Source organism: Anguilla rostrata, chromosome 3 (assembly GCF_018555375.3).
Source record: "Anguilla rostrata isolate EN2019 chromosome 3, ASM1855537v3, whole genome shotgun sequence".
Classification (NCBI taxonomy): Eukaryota; Metazoa; Chordata; class Actinopteri; order Anguilliformes; family Anguillidae; genus Anguilla; species Anguilla rostrata.
Genome location: NC_057935.1, coordinates 27021776 through 27042043, shown reverse-complemented (window position 1 = coordinate 27042043; position 20268 = coordinate 27021776). Strand labels below are relative to the sequence as shown.

Below are 20268 nucleotides of genomic sequence, written 5' to 3'. Positions count from 1 at the left end.
TATTTAGTCTGAGTAATTACAAAGGTTTGCTTCTGTGCCTTTCAGCCATTATTCCAGTTAAAAAGATGTTAGATTTTCATGCATTTATTTTTTTGCATTATCAGATATAGTGATTGGAAATGATAGTAGATCACAATATTGAAGATTGGTTATTTTAATAATAAAAAATAAAGATAGTAATTTGTAAAAAATAAAAAATAAAAAAAAATTTAGAAAAACTTTCTTTTGAACACTTCTTTTGAAGTGGTTGCTTTGTGAACTTCTCCCACTGTAGGTTCACGAAGGCTTTGCTTTGAAAAGAGCTGGAACAAGGCAGTTTGCCCCTGTGATAAACACAGACAGGTTGGGCTTAAGGAGCAACTGCAATCTCAAAAATAACAAAACAATAGGAAAACTAAAGCAGAGAGTAATTGGTGCAGTAATTGTAATTGTACGGTGAATTGCTCCTAAACAAAAGGAGCAAAAACACAAGCCGCCGCTTTACTCCTGTACTTAAGTGTGTCTGTATCTGTGTCTGCGTCTGTCTGTGTGAGAGCAGGATCGACAGGAAGATGTCCTGCAGTCAGACCAGTTACAAGCTGGACGAGGCCCAGGCCATCTTCAACGAGCTGCGCAGCATCAAGAAATCCATCAGCACAGGCGAGAGGGAGAGGCAGGACCTCATCCAGGTGAGTTACCTGTGCAGGTGAGGAGAGGCAGGACCTCATCCAGGTGAGTTACCTGTGCAGGTGAGGAGAGGCGGGACCTCATCCAGGTGAGTTACCTGTGCAGGTGAGGAGAGGCAGGAGCTCATCCAGGTGAGTTACCTGTGCAGGTGAGGAGAGGCAGGACCTCATCCAGGTGAGTTACCTGTGCAGGTGAGGAGAGGCAGGAGCTCATCCAGGTGAGTTACCTGTGCAGGTGAGGAGAGGCAGGAGCTCATCCAGGTGAGTTACCTGTGCAGGTGAGGAGAGGCAGGAGCTCATCCAGGTGAGTTACCTGTGCAGGTGAGCAGAGGAAGGGCCTCATCCAGGTGAGTTACCTGTGCAGGTGAGGAGAGGCAGGAGCTCATCCAGGTGAGTTACCTGTGCAGGTGAGGAGAGGCAGGAGCTCATCCAGGTGAGTTACCTGTGCAGGTGAGGAGAGGCAGGACCTCATCCAGGTGAGTTACCTGTGCAGGTGAGGAGAGGCAGGAGCTCATCCAGGTGAGTTACCTGTGCAGGTGAGGAGAGGCAGGAGCTCATCCAGGTGAGTTACCTGTACAGGTGAGGCAGGCCTTGTTCAGGTGAGTTACCTCAGAGTTGTTTTCAGGAGAGAGATATCGAAGATGGGCTCTCGTGAACCAGTGTTGTTCCATTTTAAAAACGAATGACGTAACGTTAGCGAAACAGACTCATTTCGGGAGAATCACACGCCCCAAATGATGCAGTTTGTTTATTAACACACTAGCAAAGGCTTTGCATTTGGCCTACTAAATTGTTTGGCAGCCAACTAACTAACTACATTTCATGGATGCACCGATATAGTGACGACAGATACAGCTATGGAACTGCAGACTCCGACTCCTCATCCGTAACGTGATACAGGCCTACATATAAAATCCAGCTGTCAATTTTTCACAGTTTCGCATGGCATGTTTGCATCGCACTGGTGCGCAATGGCTTTATGTAGCCAGACCACGAACACCCACATGAACCAGAGATAGGCAGTAGGAGGATCTCGTGTACCAGAGCAGTAACGGCGACTCGGTCAGGGCTGCGACACTGCCTCTCCTGTAGTACCGACGGTGGTTATTAAAGATCCTTTGATACTCACCAGAAAGAGTGGGGTGCCAAATGGACTGCTTAACACAAGCAATCTAATCACCCCCGTTTAATTGGCTCGGACCCCTGAAGGACGTGGTGCAAAATGACCGGTGTGTGTCACCCAGATAGGCAAGATGCTCCATTCTAGTGAGGGTTCAGACAAGCCCCCCCAAAAATGGCGTGAGATTTGGAAAAGGGGATAGAAAGCAGAAATGCAGTTTATGCAGATCCAATATTTACCAAACGCTATTGCCCCTGTTCTGAAAGTTATCTAAAATATCTTATTAAGAACTATTTAAAATGTATACGAAGTAGTATTTAAGTGAATTAGTTATTTAATCGGGTACTTATAGTTGCACTTGAGCATTTTGCTCTGTGGCAGAAATATATCAGTGGATACAGTAAGTGTTCTGAAGTGATGCTGAAGAAAAGGGTTTGCTTTTTGTGACTGAGGTCTTTTGCTGTTAAAGCTGCAATTAAGGGTTTTTGCTCAGTGTGACTCCCACTGGTGAGAATCTAGACTGTACATACATTGGCAGTGTTTTTGATATTGCCCCCTTGTGGTGGTCCTGTGGAGGATTTTGTTGATCTTCAGTTGATTTGAAAGTGTGGACTGTCCATTTTAATTTGCGGGAATACATCCATATCAGGTGATCTGTGTAGGAATTACAGCCCTTTGTCCTTTGTTGTCCTTTGACAACGAAGGACAACAAAAATTGTATCACTGTAAAAATCCTCACTGCACTGTCTATGTGGGGTGAAGATTTGCTTGGGAAGTTGCCTTAAATGTTGTGAGACTGTCTGACATGACTGACAATGAACTGGCTTTCAAGCTAGCTATAATGATTACTATTTTGCTAAACACCCACTTGCTTGTTGACTATTAAGGTAAATATTCATGTTTGAAAATTGTAATCCATCAAGGTAACATGTTGAGACCAAACAATCTACAATGTACTGGCGCTGTTCTCCACTGACTTTCATATTAAGATGTCCAACCCTCTACCATCTTGTCAAACCCTGCACCATCTTTGACTGGGCTCACCTCCTTGGTGCCTCTGTTTCCCGGCAGAGCCTGGCTAAGCTGACGGTGAACTTCAGCGACTCCCTGCACGACCCCGCTGGCACCCCCGGAGCACTGGGGGAGCCCTGCCTGCTGCAGTGTTACCGGGACACGGGCTGCCAGACGGACATCATGGGAGAGGTGGGTACGCTCCGATTGGACTGTCCGAGCGTTGCTGTGCAGCAGAAGGCGGACCCGGGGAAGACACGCCTTTTTTCTTTCCTCTTTTACTGACTTGCCTGGCTGGCCACAGGTCTCATTTAATCATTTGAATATTTGCAGTGTTGCTAGCTACATTTGTGACAGAATTTGTGATTGAACAAAATTGACTTGCTGCCTCAAGTATGTGCAAAGTATAAACTGAAAGTAAAAAGTTAAATCGTTTTTCTTTGTAATTGATTCTAGTATTTCATTTACATTCTTCATTGGTATTAATTTGATATGTAAGGTAAGTATTTGTGTGCAAAACAGGTAATAAAGTATAATATATGTTTTTTTTTTTTACTAAAGTGTATATGTCTTTTTCTCATAAAGCTTTATTCTCAAGATTCCTCGCCACTGGTGGACAAAGTGAGACTGAACTGGCAGTATGAAGAAGCCAAAAAAAAGTAATGTTGCACACGCACTGCAGAACTGCTGCATCTGCACCAGTGTCCTCTTCCAAGTGCCACAGTCAAGTCTTTGCTTTATTTCAGATTTTATGGGTATTTAGAGTACCTCTGGGTAGCCTGCCCTTAGGGTGAGATTCCAGAATGAAGGTTTTGGTTAGTGTCTGTTTTTCCTTTCAGTTAAGGTAGAGAGAATGTCCATCGACACACAAACCACATAAAATGATGTGTATTATTTTATGTTTCATTGTTTAAAACACTTTGAATCTGTGGTCTGAAAAAGCTCTTCAAATTTTTATTATTATTTGTATTATTTTAATAATAATAATAATAATAATAATAATTATTATTATTATTATTATTATTGTTAGTATATTTTAAAGTTACACTGCCCACCCCAAGCACGAAGTACACATCTTGTTTAGACTTTTGTAATGGTAAATTGGTGGGTGTGTGGCGACCCATGGTATGAAGCCCATGACTGAAGCTCAGTTTTGCCAGTTGAAGCCGGCCCGGTGGAACGGCTGGCTGGTAGGCGTGTCCCACCATGATCGGTCAAGCGGCCGGCGCTCTGAATGCACCCACTTTTGGAAATGAGCTTGGTGGTCAAATTCTTCATTTAGCATGCATTCCTGCCCCGCGCGGCGTCCTGCTGACACTGTGCTGCCTTTGTGTGAGAGGCCAGAGCGCTGCCCACCTCTACTGGGCCCGGAGCAGCGCTGGCACCGCACACGCACGTTAGCGCAGACGCTCGCTAACACACACTCACAGAGACAAGCACATTAGCACAGACACTCGCTAACACGCACTCACAGAGACAAGCACGTTAGCACAGACGCTCGCTAACACGCACTCACAGAGACAAGCACATTAGCACAGACGCTCGCTAACACGCACTCACAGAGACACGCACGTTAGCACAGACGCTCGCTAACACGCACTCACAGAGACAAGCACGTTAGCACAGACGCTCGCTGACAAGCACGTTAGCGCAGACGCTCGCTAACACGCACTCACAGAGACAAGCACGTTAGCACAGACGCTCGCTAACACGCACTCACAGAGACAAGCACGTTAGCACAGATGCTCGCTAACACGCACTCACAGACACAAGCACATTAGCACAGACGCTCGCTAACACGCACTCACAGAGACAAGCACGTTAGCACAGATGCTCGCTAACACGCACTCACAGAGACAAGCACATTAGCACAGACGCTCGCTAACACGCACTCACAGAGACAAGCACGTTAGCACAGACGCTCGCTAACACGCACTCACAGACACAAGCACATTAGCACAGACGCTCGCTAACACGCACTCACAGAGACAAGCACGTTAGCACAGATGCTCGCTAACACGCACTCACAGAGACAAGCACATTAGCACAGACGCTCGCTAACTCGTACTCACAGACACGCGCAGGTTAGCGCAGACATGTGCCCGTTAGCGCACACACGCGCACGTTAGCGGAAGCGGTCGCTAGTGCGCACTCACAGACACAAGCACGTTAGCACAGATGGTCGCTAACGCATTCACAGACGCACGTTAGCGCAGACATGCACACTTTAGCGCAGACATGCACACTTTAGCGCAGACATGCACACTTTAGCGCAGACATGCACACATTAGTGCAGACGCTTGCTAACGCACACTCACAGACATGCGCACGTTAGTGCAGACACACACACATAAGCGCAGACACGAGCACTTGTAGACACACGCACGTTAGCACAGACGGTCGCTAATATGCACTCACAGACGTGCATAAACCCACAGAAGCATCACACATTCACACATGCTGATGCACACACTCACAAGCTGCTAAGCCAAGTATGCACATGTGTCTGTGTAGTGGTAGGCAATGATAATAAACCAGCAACAAACATTGTGCGCATCTACAATTATTTATGGGACATGCTAGTATATGTATATAATACATATAAATATGTAAAATCTGTAACTTGGAAGTGATTGGGTTTTTTTAACGCTTTTCCAAAAAGTTCTGTAAACCATTTGATTGTAATATCCAAGTTCGAACTCTTGGTACCCTCCCCCCCACACTCAGGGTGTCCAGCATCCAGCACCAGCTGGCGCAGATGGAGAGCGAGAGCTGGCCGGGCCGAGCCGAGGCGGACCGGGACCGGGACTGTCTGCAGCTGCTGCGTGAGAAGGAGGCTCTGCTGCAGGAGATAACCCTCCTCAGCCAGCAGCAGTGCCCCCTGGAGTCTCTCCTCCAGCTGGAGGACGAACGGCAGAGGCTCGAGGAAGAGGTGCAGAGGGCCCACGCTGTCCAGAGCCAGGGGGCCAGCCAAAGGTCAGGGGTCACTTTGTCAGCCATTCCAAACACCTTGGATTTTTTTTTCAACTTTGTGTTTAAAATAACGCAATCGTGACAAACTAAACAAGTCCTATTTTGGAATAATTGATAAGGAATACTAGACAGTCAAGGACGTCTGCCCCCAATAAATCAGTGTTATTTGGCTAACAAAGCTAACGGCTAACAGAGAGTGAAATGCGCGTACTCGAGGCGGGAGCACCTTGAGCCCAACGTCCTCCATTTTATCACGCGATTCGTGGTGAATAACTTCACGGAACCTGAGTCCATGTCTATGTATTTGTTTCACCAAATTCCTGCACATTTTAGTTGTATTTGTTATTCTAAAATGGTTGGGAAGTTTCTAGGCATGGCACTTTTCTGTGTGGGTTGGGATGGGCGTGGCTGCAGAGTGTTTCCTAGAAGTTATCACCGTTTGTTCTCAAATTCAGAGAACACTCTTTTTAAGCAAGGTGTGTGTGCGCGCCAAGTGTGCCGCATCAGAATACAGTAACTCCTGTCGGTTATGGCTATAATATCTGTGCAGACCTGTTCACCTAAGTAGTCTTCTCTGGTTTTATCTGAGATGCAGAGTGCACAGAAATCTAACTAATGCAGTGGTAACCAACCCTGTGCCTGGAGATCTGCCGTCCTGTAGGTTTTCACTCCAACCCTAACGAAGCACACCTCGTTCAACAGCTAGAGATCTCGCTCGGCTGCTAATAAGTAGAATCACGTGTGCCAAATTAGGGTTGGAATGAAAACCTACAGGATGGTAGATCTCCAGGAGCAGGGTTGGTTACCACTGAGCTAAAGAGTCCCAACCCAGGACCTGCGGAGGTGCCACGTCAAAGCGTGGAGGCGGTGTGTGGCCTGCAAACCATTTGTGTGCAGTAATGCTGGGTGCTGATAGACGTCCGCTGGTGAAGCGGATGGAGTGGATGAATTCCAGCACGCACAGTGGGGCCAGGGCTGGCCAATCAGGACGCGCTTGCATTGTTGCATAAGTGTCCAATCTTAAGAAATCTGGCGAACGTGTACGGGTGTTCTGAAGGCTCGTGTGTGGCGTCCAGGGTAAATACGGGCTCCCGCAGCCCCCATGCCCCCCCCCCCCAACCCTCCCCCCCCGCCGAGATTGGAGCCGCTGCTCTGCCCACATGAAAGGCCTGGGGAGCGGCAGGCGCCGACCGCGAGCCGCCGTTAGCCAGCGAGACCACCGGCGGGGTCGTGCCGTACCGAGGCTGGAGAAAGGCAGGAGCGCTGGACTGCGCCTCAGTTTTGTTTTTTGGGAAAGACCCCAAACCTAATACTTTCACTGGAAATAAAAGACAGTGATAAGTGTTGGCCTTGTAGGTCTTGGAAAAGGATTCGGACAACTCTTTTGATTTGCCGGCCAGGAACAACGACCCGGGATTGCCCAGTAGATGTGGGTTTTCTCTGAGGCCACTGGCTTCTGAAAGACTCGGTTCGATATGACGGGAATGCTTGGACCTGCTGCAGTGGGATTGAATGCACACTGCGCGCATGCCGCACTCTACATACAGTATGAGTTTATTGTGGAGTATATCCATTAATAGGCTAATGGAATTGCAGGTAGAGTCATTAATGTCAAGAGAAAGGCATTTTAAGTTATTAAAAATAGTGCTTGCTTATAGAGTGCTGTAATACATTTATTGCAGAAGAGTGATTTATAGTCTGTACAGCAGTCAGTTTGTGTTACCACCAGAGGGCGTGTGAACTTCAGTTACACTTTACTAACCAGTTACAGCTTTATGTTAGACAGTGTGTTATATAAACAATATGTACCTTTGCTAAAGGCTGTTGATGGTTGTTGATTTCTGACTGGCAAATCAACAGTGTGTCTTTTCCAAGATGTACAAGGTCAATACTCATAACTGGCTATTTCCAATAAAAGTATAACATTTGGGGTAGTCATGTATTAGTCAACAGGAGTAGAGTTGCATGTATAATTTCAGGGGCGGTAGTACACCAATTCTCCAGCTTGCTCCATCATTGAGGGGAATCCATTCTGCCATCTTTAACTAAGTTTTTTTCTCTGTAGAATTACCTGCTTGGACTCTGTTGATTGATATATGTGTGTGTGTGTGTGTGTACGTGTATATATATATATATATATATATATATGATCTATCTAAGCAAAATTGATTTGTTTTAAAAAACTGACTGTATCATAATTTCCAATAGTTAGCTGGTTGTTGCAGAGCCCTTAAATGAAAGGCAGGAAATTGCATTTTCATTCTAGACTGATTTGCGCTGGTTCCTTCTTTGCAAGATGTGCTTGCCTATGTTTAACATATCATTTTATTTATTTCGTTACGGACTTTAGTGAAATCAAAGAAAATAATTGACAACCCTCTGAACACTAGTTCCTACAGATAAATAAGAATTGATACTTCAATTTGCTGATAAATATTGATCAATCCAGAATTTATTTTCACCTGAAAAGCTTCCATTTATGTGTAGTTCTTCTCTGCCCCCAGGTGGAAGGACAGGGTACTGTTGACATGGTCGTGTCACTGGATTTCTGAGCTGGGCATTTGACTGTATTTCACAGTCCAGCCATAAGCCGCATTGAATATTTGCCTGTGTTCATTGGTTAGCTTATCAGGAGCCTTGTTTTGAAGGGCTTGGCAGTCGATGCCCAGTGTTTGACCGGTGCGGTGTCTGTGGTCGCTCCCAGGATTCTGCAGCAGGAGAAGAGGAACGTGCTCCTGAGGCAGCTGGAGGAGGCGACGCGCATCACCACCTACCTTCACTCCCAGCTGAAGAGGTCAGTCTGGCGCTGGCTTCCTGAAGGGCTCAAAATGGAGCCTCGTGCCAAAACTGTAGCCGCTTCATGCACTTCAGCTGGTTTCTCGTAACTAAGTCCACATGCGAGGATCGGCCGTGACAAGCCTTGAGAATGAACATTCACGGCTGTGATTGGTCCTATTGACCAGTTATCAATGAGAAGGTCAACATTTGTAATTGTTGGAAACAATTATTATATTTTGGTCTTAGATGTGCTTAAAAACACATTCCATCCCTTTTGTTCTTGCATTTTTAAGTTTTTCTTGAGTCGCAAGGTAAAGACGAATACTTATTAGGAGTGAATCCAAGTCCTAATACGCTATTCAGAAATGCACAGAAAATGTGTAATGTCCCAAAACTGGGCAATGATATTTATTGAATGATTTAAATCTGTGCAGCATCGTGTCCAACAGACTCGTTGCAAACCCACCTGTAGAGGGCAGTATAAGACCCTTGTTGCTTTCAGGTGAAGAAGCAGTAAATCTGCCGGAATGTGACTGTGTTTAACGCAGTCTTCCTCCTCCTCCTCCTCCTCCTCCCTTCTCTCAGCCTGTCGGCCAGTAATCTCACCGTGTCGTCCGGAAGCAGCCGCGGCTCCTTGGCCTCCAGCCGCGGCTCCTTGGCCTCCAGCCGGGGTTCCCTCAGCTCCGTCAGCTTCAGCGACATCTACGGGGTGCCCCCGTACGAGCGCCCCGAGTGCGCGGGGGACCCCGACCCGCACCTGCGCTACCTGCTGCCTCCCGAGGCCCTGTCCCGGGGCGCGCCGGGGTACGGCGCCGAGCCCCTGAGTCTGGGCAAGGCCAAGCGGTGCCAGGACACGCCGCAGTCCCTGGCCTCGCTCTCCTCCCGCTCCTCGCTCTCCTCCCTGTCGCCGCCCAGCTCCCCCATGGACACGCCCTACCACTCCGCCTCCCAGGACTGCCCCCTCACCCAGATGACGGAGGAGTACATGGAGCTGGCGGGGCGGGGCATCCTGGAGGGCCTCAGGGGCCCCGTCCAGGCGCCTGCCCATGCCCCCGTGCCCGGCGACGTGGGCTCGGGGGCCCCCGCGGCTGCTCACCTGCTTGAAGGAAAGAACCAGAGGGACGGTGGCCCCCAGGGGCCACTCAGCATGGCAGGCAAGTAAAGGAGAGCTGCCATTTGTCTTTGAATACAATGAAGTGTGTAACATGGGTGTCTCCTAACTGTGTGCTGTGCGTGTGTGTGTGCGTGCGTGTGTGTGTGTTTGTGCGTGTATGGTGCGGTGTGTGTGTGTGTGTGCGTGTGTGTGTGCCCTTTGTTGGTGTGTTGTGCGTGGTGCGTGTGTGTGTGCTGTGTGTGTGTTTGTGCGTGCGTGCGTGTGTGTGTGTGTGTGTGTATATGTGTGCGTGTGTGTGCGTGCGTGCGTGCGTGTGTGTGTGTATGTGTGCGTGTGTGTATGTGTGCGTGCGTGCGTGCGTGCGTGTGTGTGTGTGTATATGTGTGCGTGCGTGTGCGTGCATGCATGCGTGCGTGTGTGTGTGTGCATGCTCTCTGCAGGCGTCACCCTACGCTGTAACAGTGCGAATCGGACAGGCCGCAGGACCAGGAGGATGTCAGCAGGCTTGTCAGATGATGCTCTGGCCACAGACAGTGGGGTCTTTGAAGCCTGGAGCAAAAGGTGAGTGTTCAGAAAGTGCTCGTTGTTCTGCACTCTATAGTCATCTCTCCTTAAAGGGATAGTGCACTTTCGGTTTTAGTGTATGCGTTTGATTGGCCCACAGAGTTTGTTTCCAGCGAATTACATTTTAGCAGAGATTTCTGACAACACCGGTCTGTGGTTTAAAGCAAGAAAACCCCCTTCAAATAACTCAGAAGCAGATTGTGCATTCTGTTCATTTTAGTGAACTTAGCAAACTATCTTTGTGGCGAAAATAAAAGTTACATTTATTTTGCTAATATAAGTTAAGGTCAGATTTTGGTTGAATCCTTGTCCTTACATGAATGATTTGGCGTTCCAATCTGTCACCTTTAAACTTGGAGTCTGTCCCTCCCCTTCAGTTGATGGCTAAATTGATCTTGCCTTTTGACAGTCTGACATTTTCATTCGGAGAGGAGAAATTGAAATCTCTTTGAGGAGAAACTTTCTCTGGACGCTGCTGTGATTACTTAATGTGAGGTCTATACATGGTGACTGGTGGTGTTTAAGCTGAGTGTAATGCCAGATTTGCTATTGATGGGTTAGTCATCATAGAGGCTGTGAGCAGGGTTTTGGCTTTTTGTTTCATTTGATTTAACCATCCTTCTGACTTTTTTTTATTCTTTTCACTTGTGAACAGTTATCACCATGCACAGGATACACATTGATACTCTTGGAAGAGACCATTTTGAGCAACTCTGTTCACTCTAATGAAAGTGTTGGCTAATTAACTAGGGGAGGGGACAAGTTATAGGCTCACACAAAACGATTCGGAATGCCAGATCATATTGTGAGCACTTGAGACATATTGTGAAATGTATCCAAATTAAAGCTTTTAGCCAAAATTTTGACTTTTAAACCACATAAACACTGCCATATATTTGCAGTCTCTGGAATGGCCAAGACCAGGTAAAGTGTCTTGAGTTTTTCCTATTTATATATAAAAAAATATTTGATTCACATCCATTTAAGTATTTCCAGGATTTGAAGGATTTTTGTCATTTAAAGTCACTTGTTTTGATGTACATTACAGAAATGTTAATGAATCAAATTCAATTTGCTGTCAACTCAGGGAAATCAGGGATTTCTCAGAAAGAATTTAATTTAAGAAGACTTTAATAGATGGTGTCTCTTTTTGTTCCTTCCATTCTGTTACGTGTGTTTTCCATTGATATAAAAAAATTGTTTAGACTGAACATAAACACAAATTTGCACTTGCTACAGTATTGGGTGCTATTACACAAATGCTGTGTCTACCATTGGCATTTCAGTAGTAATGAATTAAATTACTAGCACATGTCAGCCTGTTTCAGTTTGTTTTGAAATATGTATCTGATGAAACTCACACTGCAGAAACCATTTGACTCACTAGAGGGGCAACTTCACCCTAAAATGACATGTTCATATTTAAGTTATGGAGATTTAGATATATTACTTGTCACATCAAGCATACAAGATGAGCTTCTTTGACTCTGCTTCATGCCACTACCTGCTACACTGAGAGTGGGCGTGGCTGCCCTGGTGACACAAATTGCATCATCTGGGCAGAGGAGAGGACTGTCTAGAACAGTGGTGTCAAACTCGTTGCCATGGAGGGCCATGTGTATGCAGGTTTTCATTCCAGCCTCAGATCTTGATTATATAATTAGTTAAATTATTTGCTGAATTAGGGATGCAGGTTTGTGCACAATGGTGACCCGACGTCTATGGTGACCCGCATTGTCTAAATAAAAATTTTCTTATATTCTGTGCTTCAATGCAGTTAAACGCATATGGCTGAATGAGTAATTGGACTCAATTAAGGCAGCATTAATTGGTTGGAATGAAAACCTGCATACACACGGCCCTCCATGGCAACGAGTTTGACACCACTGGTCTAGAACATTGGTGTGCTTTAATTGCCAGGGTTATTTTCTAAGCGGATGGAACAATAAAAAATGAACATTTTCAGTTGAACTTTGCCCTTTGTCTCTGTTCCCCCCCCCCCCCCAGAGCGGAGGACATCGAGGAGGTGTCGTACGCCAACGACGTCTCTGTGGTGGAGCCTCCCCTGATCCAGCTGGGCCTCCTGTGAGTTCAGCGAACCTCACCGTCCGACCCGACGCCCCCCTCACGCGCTCGCCCTCCTCACCCTCGCTCCTCTCCTCCCTTTTCCTCCCTCCTGCAGGTATGACGGCAGCAGCGAGTGCCTCCTCCTGCACCTCCTGCAGCTGAGCAACTTAAACGGGGCCGTGGTGAAGGACGGGCGCCGAGTGTAAGCCAGGAAGCGCCGTCTCCCCTCTGATTTACCAGGCTCGCGCGAGGGCCGTGTTTATAAAGAGTCTGAGAGCGGGACTGCTGATCTAGGATCAGTCTTCCTCCGTCCGCGTCATAATATTATCCATTATGAGCTAAAATGAAAAGCTGATCATAGTTCAGGGCCTGTTTCCAAAATCGGCTGCTGATTTAGGATCAGTTCTTCCCCGTGCTTACCCTGACCTTATCCACTGTGAGCTGAAAGGCAGAACTGATCTCAGATCAGCGCTGTTACTGTGTGCGGTCCAGGTCTCCCTCTCTTCCGCGGTTCCCCGGCTCAGCCCTCGCGTGTGTTTGTGTGGCCCAGGTACGTGAAGGCGCACCTGGTGCCGGTGGAGGTGGGCCGCGCCTGCCCCTGCTACTGCAGCAGGGCCCTGGAGCCCCAGGCCACGCTCGGCTTTAACGAGGGCTTCCGCGTGCCCCTCCCGCCCGCCGCGCTGGCCCTGCGCAGCCTGCAGCTCTCGCTCTGCGCCCTGGGGCCCCCGGAGCACGAGGACCTGCTGGTAGGCGCCCGCGAAACCCCCCCGTTACACTCCCAGCCTCGGGTCGCCACGGTTTCTCACGCGCGTCGTTTTCTTCTGCTGTTCTCTTCGCTCCGGCAAGTTGCCAGTTGGAATTTCATGCATTTGCATCCAGCTCATGCATACGCAACAAGCAAAGTGTATGAATCTTTGTTGGTCCTGCCGGTATTCGTCTATGCTTCTGTTAAAGGCTATGTGAACTCTAGTAATGTGATTTTTAATTAGCCGGTTTATTTTTTTGTGGGTTCTTTTCATTCAGATGTATGCTTTTTGTCAGGGTTACACTTGTGGTTTCCAGTGATGTGCCCTAACAGTACTGTCAACAGGAAATGAAAGGATAGGTTATGATTAGCTGGAAAACCTGACAGCAGCAGACATTGACTCTGTGTGTGTGTGTGTGTGTGTATGTGTGTGTGTGTGTGTGTGTGTGTGTGTGTGTGTGTGTGTATCTGTGCGTGTGTGTGTGTGTGTGTGCGTGTGTGTGTGTGTGTGTATCTGTGCGTGTGTGTGTGTGCCTGTGCGTGTGTGTAGGGAGTGGTGCAGGTGGCGCTGGCTGACTGTGAGGGCAGCTCAGAGATGGCGGTGCAGTGGCACAGGCTGCAGATGCTGGGCGGGGCGGAGCTGCAGAGGGCGGAGCCGGGCCGGGTCTCCGAGGGCAACCTGGCCACCCTGCCCGACAGGGCCGGGGAGGACACCAACACCAGGGTGGGTCCGCTTCTGTGGGGGAGGGGCAGGGGAGGAGTCAGAATGCAGGGCATCACAGGTCAGAGGCGGGGTCCAGGGCTGCAGAGAGGCGGGGCTTAGAGTCATTGCTGCCATTTTACAGGGTCCTAACAGCCTCCTTTATCATGGTCTCTTACCTGTAGAAAGCCTTCAGCGCTTCGTAATTTTGTGAATGGATAGAGTTAATCTCTCTGATCACAGATACTGTGCTCTTTGGAGAAATGCCTGAATGTATGCGTGTGCGTGCGTGCGTGCACACGTGTGTCTGTTTTTAAATGTGTTTTGACATTCCAGAGAAGCATATCATTCATTTAATGCATCATTTATTGCATACATGAAATGAGTGATGTGCTTATCTTGAATCTCTAAATACATTTTGAAAAAAAAAAACACGCTGACAAATCTGGGCATTTCTCCAAAGAGCACAGTATCCGTGATCAAAGAGATTAACTCATTTCTAAATGTGTTTCGAGATTCAGGAGAAGCTTATTACCCATTTCATACATGGTGGTGGAAATGTATGTATTCATTTTGGTCCGGGCTACCTTAGCTGATGGTTAAAGATGAACTGCAGTCTGTCTCGGGGGTTTTTGCTGTTGCTCAGGAAGTGCTTCAGCTCCATTAGTCAGAGGTGTTGGCACAGGTCTTAACTGCCTAATTGCACAGCTATGTGCTTCAGGTTGTTTACTGCGAGTCAGCCAGGTGTGTGACTGTGATATCGATGCCCTGTGTCTGTGTGTGTGTGTCAATGTGCCTGTATGTGTGTGCATGTGTCCGTGTACGCGTGTGTGTGTGTTTAGGAGGACTCCGTGTCTGCTCTGCTGTCCTGTGCCGCTCCACGGCTGCAGAGGGGCAAGCTGGAGCTGAGCGAGGATGAGCTGCAGGAGCTGGAGCAGAAGGAGGAGCAGGGCGAGGCCATATCCGAGAGGTACATATGACCATTCACCCCCTGACCCCTCACCCCTGTGATGCAGTCACCCCTGTGTTCACTGCTCATACAGTCCCTTATCGTTGCCCTGTGGTACTGCACAATTAAACCAGTTACTCCTCTTTTAAAAAGTCTGCACGCGCACACACACACGCACACACACACAGGCACGCACTCACACGCTCACACTCTTTTGCAGCAATAAGGAGAGTGGCATGAGTTGTCGTCTAGAGTTTGGCCCGATTTGTGCTGTAAAGGGAGGTTTCCATTGCATTAGAGAGCGTTCTGTGGCATTAGAGAGGGTTCCCTGGCATTAGACATGTTTCCATGGCAGCGGAGGGAGCCCAGGGTATTACACAGCCTTCTGCTGCTGTATGTTTGATGGTGAGAGGGCGGTGCTGACCGCCGATTTGTCACTCAGGAGCTGGCAGGCGGAGTCTGTGGACAGCGGCTGCAGCAACAGCACGGCCTTCGTCACGCCCTGTCCGGAGGGCCTGTGCGTGGAGGGCATCTGCTCCGCCACCGGGGGGCGCTGCGGACGGCCCGGCAGCAAAACTCCCGCCGTGAAGGTAATGCCAAGCAGTCTCCATGGAAACGACATCGCTGATAAAAGAGCTGCACAGCCTCTTGAAAGACAGTCGGGGGCCAAATGAGGGATAATAAAATAACATTCGTTCTGAAATAGGACTGGCAATATGGTGGTGTTTTGCTTTTATGGAGTCTAATTTGGAAACCTGCGGTTAATTTCAGGCCCACTGTGGGTCTAGCTCCTCTCTCTGAATTCGTAAGGTAATTGGATAAATCCAGGATTCATTATTTTAAGAGAGATGTAACTTAATGACTTTTTTCCCCTCTCTCAGTAGACACACTTGTATTCCATAGTCCGCATGTTGCAGTGGTGCTCGGTTCGTTTTGATTACTAGACTGACAGAGATGACGGTTAAAAAAGCAGCACGCTTTAGATGAAATGAATCGTTTAACCGGATGAGCTGTGTAAGTGTCTTTGCTGCTGGGGGACTGAACTGCAGGCTAAAAAATTACATGTGAGTTGGAATAATCGAAAATGTGAGAGGCGTGGCCTAGCTGAAAATGTACTAGCCATCGACGGCGGTCTCTGCTGAAGGCAGAAGTTGTGGGGAATGGCGTGGCGGTGTAGCTGGGTAAAGCTGGGCCGAATGCACTGTGTCTGGTGCAGGTGGATAAGGAGACCAACACGGAGGGCCCTTTCCCTGAGCCAATCACGGTGCGACCCAAGGAGAGGGGCGGGCGCTGGGGCCACGCCCCCCCTTTTGTGCGCAGCAGCACCATCGTGCGCTCCCAGACCTTCTCCCCTGGAGCCCGGAGCCAGTACGTCTGCAGGGTGGGTACACACGCCCCCTTGCGCATGCACACGCGTGTCACGTGCATGCACTTCCCTTCTGCCGCACAGGCACGCATGCACTTCCCTTCTGTCACATAGGCACGCATGCATGCAGACGCATGCACATGCACTTCCCTTGTCTCATACAGACACGCAAGCATGCAGACACATACACTTCCCGTCTCTCACACAGGCACACATGCATGCAGGCGCATGCGCATGCACTTCCCTTCTGCCGCACAGGCACACATGCATGCTGACGCATGCACTTCCCTTCTGTCACATAGGCACGCATGCATGCAGACGCATGCACATGCACTTCCCTTCTCTCATACAGACACGCATGCATGCAGACACATACACTTCCCGTCTCTCACACAGGCACACATGCATGCAGGCGCATGCACATGCACTTCCCTTCTTTCATACAGACACGCATGCATGCAGACACATAGACTTCCCTTCTGTCACACAGGCATGCATGCATGCAGACGCATGCACATGCACTTCCCTTCTTTCATACAGACACGCATGCATGCAGATGCATGCACATGGACGCATGTGCCGCATGCCCACCCTCCCTCGCTGTCACTCATATGTAAGCACACCTGCACTTGCTTGCAGACAAATATGCATGTACAGATGCACACGCACACACTTATACACAGATGCACACACACACACACACACACACACACACATATGCATGCCTGCACACGCCCATGCTTAACTGTGCATCGTAGTCTGGATTGTGTACTTCAAGTTTAAGTGTTTGAAGAGTGTGTTATGACTGTGAGTCTTTGAGTAAAGGTAAAGGGAAAGTCCTCATATTTGGCATAATGTCAGCCTTTAAATGTTCCTGTTAAACCCATTTGAATACTGGATTTGGCTCATTGAGGCTGCAGTGATCTGTGTGTGTTCTAATGGAACTGTGCCCAATTATGTCTTTCAGTTGTACCGCAGTGACAGCGATAGCTCAACTTTACCAAAAAAGTCGCCGTTCGTCAGGAATACGCTAGAAAGGAGGACTCTTCGATACAAACAGGTGACATTAACAGCGCATTTTGAGTCTGACCTCAGTGCACAGTGTTTACACACAGGGCATAGTGTACCTATGCATTATATCACGTGAGATAAAGTGTGTGATGATGGGTGTGTGTGTGCGCATGTGTGTGTGTTGTGTGCGTGTGTATGCGGGGTTTGGGTGTGTGTGGGTTTTGGGGGTGTGTCTGTGTGCGTGTGTGTGTGCGTGCGTGTGCGTGCGTGTGTGTGTGTGTGTGTATGCGGTTTGGGTGTGTGTGTTGTGTGTGTGTGTGTGTGTGTGTGTGTGTGTTGTGTGCGTGTTTGTGTGGGGTTTGGGGGTGTGTGTGTATGCGTGCGTGTCTGTGTGTGTGTGTTTTGTGCATGTGTGTGTGGGGTGTGTGTGTGTGTGTGGTGTTTGGGTGTGTGTGTGTGTGTGTTGTGTGTGCGTGGTGTTGTGTGTGTGTGTGTGTGTGTGGGTGTGTGTCTGTTCTGTGTGTGTGTGTGTGTGTGTGTGTGTGTGTGTGTGTGTGTGTGTGTGTGTGTGTGTGTGTGGTGTGTGTTGTGTGTGTGTGTGTGTGTGTTTGTGGTGTCTGTGTGTGTGTGGTGTGTGTGTGTGTGTGTGTCTGTGTGTTGTGTGTGTGTGTGTGTGTGTGTGTGTGTGTGTGTGTGTGTGTGTGTGTGTGTGTGTCTGTGTGGGAGAGCAGCAGTCGTGCAGGGCCTCTCTTGCGGAGCAGTCCACGCGCACGTCTCTGGATCTGGAGCTGGATCTCCAGGCCTCCAGGACGCGGCAGCGGCAGCTGAACGAGGAGCTGGGCGCCCTGCGGGAGCTCAAGGTGCAGCTGGAGGAGGCGCACGGCCGCGACGCTGCAGAGCTCCCCCTGTGGGCCCTGAGAGACGAGCGCTTCCGCAGCCTGCTGCGAGAGGCAGAGAGACAGGTACACACACACACCCTACACGCATACGCACACACACGCGCATACGCACACGCACACACACACACATACATACACACACACACACGCGCACACGCACTGCGCGCTGCATGTTACTGATGGCAGTGAGCAGCGTGCTGGTGTGTTTTGGGTAATGTTACTGATGGCAGTGAGCAGCGTGCTGGTGTGTTTTGGGTAACGTGTGTTGGGTGGTACTGCTCCTCCTCAGGCCCGGCAGAGCAAGCTGGAGCAGCGGCAGGAGGAGGCGGTGGAGAGGAGGCTGAGGAAGGCATCCAAAGAGATCCAGCAGATGAGGGGGCAGAGCCAGAAGGAGCCACTCCCAGTGCAGACCTTCAGGTGGGTGTGGGGTCCCCACCCCTTTCCGCCCTTCTCATCGGTTTCTGCCCCGCCCCATCTCACCTAACCCCACCCCTTCCCACCCTTCTCATCTGTTTCTGCCCCGCCCCATCTCACCTAACCCCACCCCTTCCCGCCCTTCTCATCTGTTTCTGCCCCGCCCCATCTCACCTAACCCCACCCCTTCCCGCCCTTCTCATCGTTTCTGCCCCGCCCATCTCACCTAACCCCACCCCTTCCCCCCTTCTCATCTGTTTCTGCCCGCCCCATCTCACCTAACCCCACCCCTTCCCGCCCTTCTCTCTGTTTCTGCCCCGCCCCATCTCACCTAACCCCACCCCTTCCCGCCCTTCTTCCTTCCTTTCTCTCCCATCCTCAAAATACCAAAGCACTGTCACATTTAATGCCTTCTCTGCCTCCACCCGCCCATTTCCCGCAGAGAGAAAATGGCTTTTTTCACAAGGCCAAGATTCAACATACCTGCCCTGCCTGCCGATGACGTGTGAGAGGGCCCGGGCTCTGAGGTCACCTGTTCGCATATGAAGTATTCTGTCTTGTCTTTTTGTGTTCCAACTCCATGAAGTAATTGTTACAAGAACTGTAGTTTCACCTCTTCGTCAGCCAAGAAAACAAAGCTATTGATCGAAGATGGCCGAGACAAAACTGTGTGTGTGTGTGGATATGCTTATATAGGATATACACATACATGCATAATTCATATTGTGTAACTATTGATAACAATGGCAAGTTTTTTTTGTCCTCATTCAGAAAAAAATGCTATTTTACAAGAGAACAAAATATCTTAGACGTGTACAATATATTTGATGTTTGTATGCTTACAAAAGGCTGGAAGACGGGAACAAAGTCAGTTTAGACAAATTCACTGTACTGTAACTTATTTTATAGTGTGCTTTCCTTGAAGGAAAAAACTTCCCGCTTTAATGCATATTTTTAAGGCTTAAAACAAATAGCACTTCAGTGTTCTGACATACAGTGGAATGGAACATTTGGCTGATTTTGTTCCTGTTACCTGATTCTGAAAAGTTATTTACATCAAAATTTGTCACTTTTTTTAATCCACTTTTATTATGTGTCATTCTTCTTTGTTATTATTATTAATATTAATTATTACTTGTACTTTACAATATAAATATATATGAAAAGGTGTATTCAGAACTTTTATTAAATGTCTGTAATGCGGTAACATCTTCAGTGTTTGTCACTGTTGTGAAGATCACCCATTAAATGGTCAAAGCAGTCATAGTTGTAGTGTGTGGTACTTTGATTTTTGTTGTGGTAAAATGGTAGAGCTGGCTGAAGACCGGTAACATATAGTTTCAATATCCATAATTAGACCAACAGGGATGAGCTTTATGTCATTTCTGGATGAAAAGCTTGTAGAGATGCAGTCTGGTGTAGATACGGTTGACTTTACTGGTGAATGGTTGATTGACATGGTTTCAGGCTACAAGAACCACTGTACTGAAAGCACAATGGAGACACGTGGCCTTAGTTTTGATGTCCATGATTTTTATTTTGGAAATATAAATACTACATAATCCCAACATGAATAAAACATTTAAAAAGAAAATAGAAAACAGGCCCATAAAAAAACATTTTGAAGAAACTTTCTTCCCCTTCCCCCCCCTCTTAAAAAAAGAAAATGTCCCTTCACAAAATTAGGAGAATTCTTCCTCACCCAGAAGGTTACACAACTGCATGTCTAAGCCCTTTTAATCTCTAGTCTGGACTACTGACCTACCAGCCAAATTCAAATCGCTTGCCATGGCTTACTAAACTGAATGTACAGCCCCGTCTGATCTTCAGACGATGATTACACCATACACTCCAACTCTTCATTCAGCGTCCTCTCTGTGGCTGGCCGTCCC

At 48.3% G+C, this 20268-nt stretch overlaps 1 protein-coding gene across 2 annotated transcripts in view; it reads left to right on the top strand.

Moving 5' to 3' along the window:
- The window catches only part of wwc3 (WWC family member 3), a 56292-nt gene extending 36654 nt beyond the window's left edge, over positions 1-19638 (top strand). The window contains exons 6-23 of one of the 2 annotated variants that reach the window (XM_064327035.1): positions 539-668; positions 2857-2988; positions 3382-3455; positions 5524-5772; positions 8474-8563; positions 9133-9701; positions 10102-10222; positions 12233-12310; positions 12408-12494; positions 12843-13038; positions 13588-13761; positions 14580-14707; positions 15129-15276; positions 15903-16067; positions 17020-17112; positions 17795-18025; positions 18252-18379; positions 18819-19638. In XM_064327035.1, coding sequence (XP_064183105.1) covers positions 539-668; positions 2857-2988; positions 3382-3455; positions 5524-5772; positions 8474-8563; positions 9133-9701; positions 10102-10222; positions 12233-12310; positions 12408-12494; positions 12843-13038; positions 13588-13761; positions 14580-14707; positions 15129-15276; positions 15903-16067; positions 17020-17112; positions 17795-18025; positions 18252-18379; positions 18819-18885 — 2860 coding nt within the window. In that variant the 3' untranslated portion in view covers positions 18886-19638. Of the gene's footprint in view, positions 1-538; positions 669-2856; positions 2990-3381; positions 3456-5523; positions 5773-8473; positions 8564-9132; positions 9702-10101; positions 10223-12232; positions 12311-12407; positions 12495-12842; positions 13039-13587; positions 13762-14579; positions 14708-15128; positions 15277-15902; positions 16068-17019; positions 17113-17794; positions 18026-18251; positions 18380-18818 lie in introns of both variants that reach the window. The other variant, XM_064327036.1, reaches the window with a different exon arrangement.
- The last annotated feature ends 630 nt before the right edge of the window (positions 19639-20268 follow it).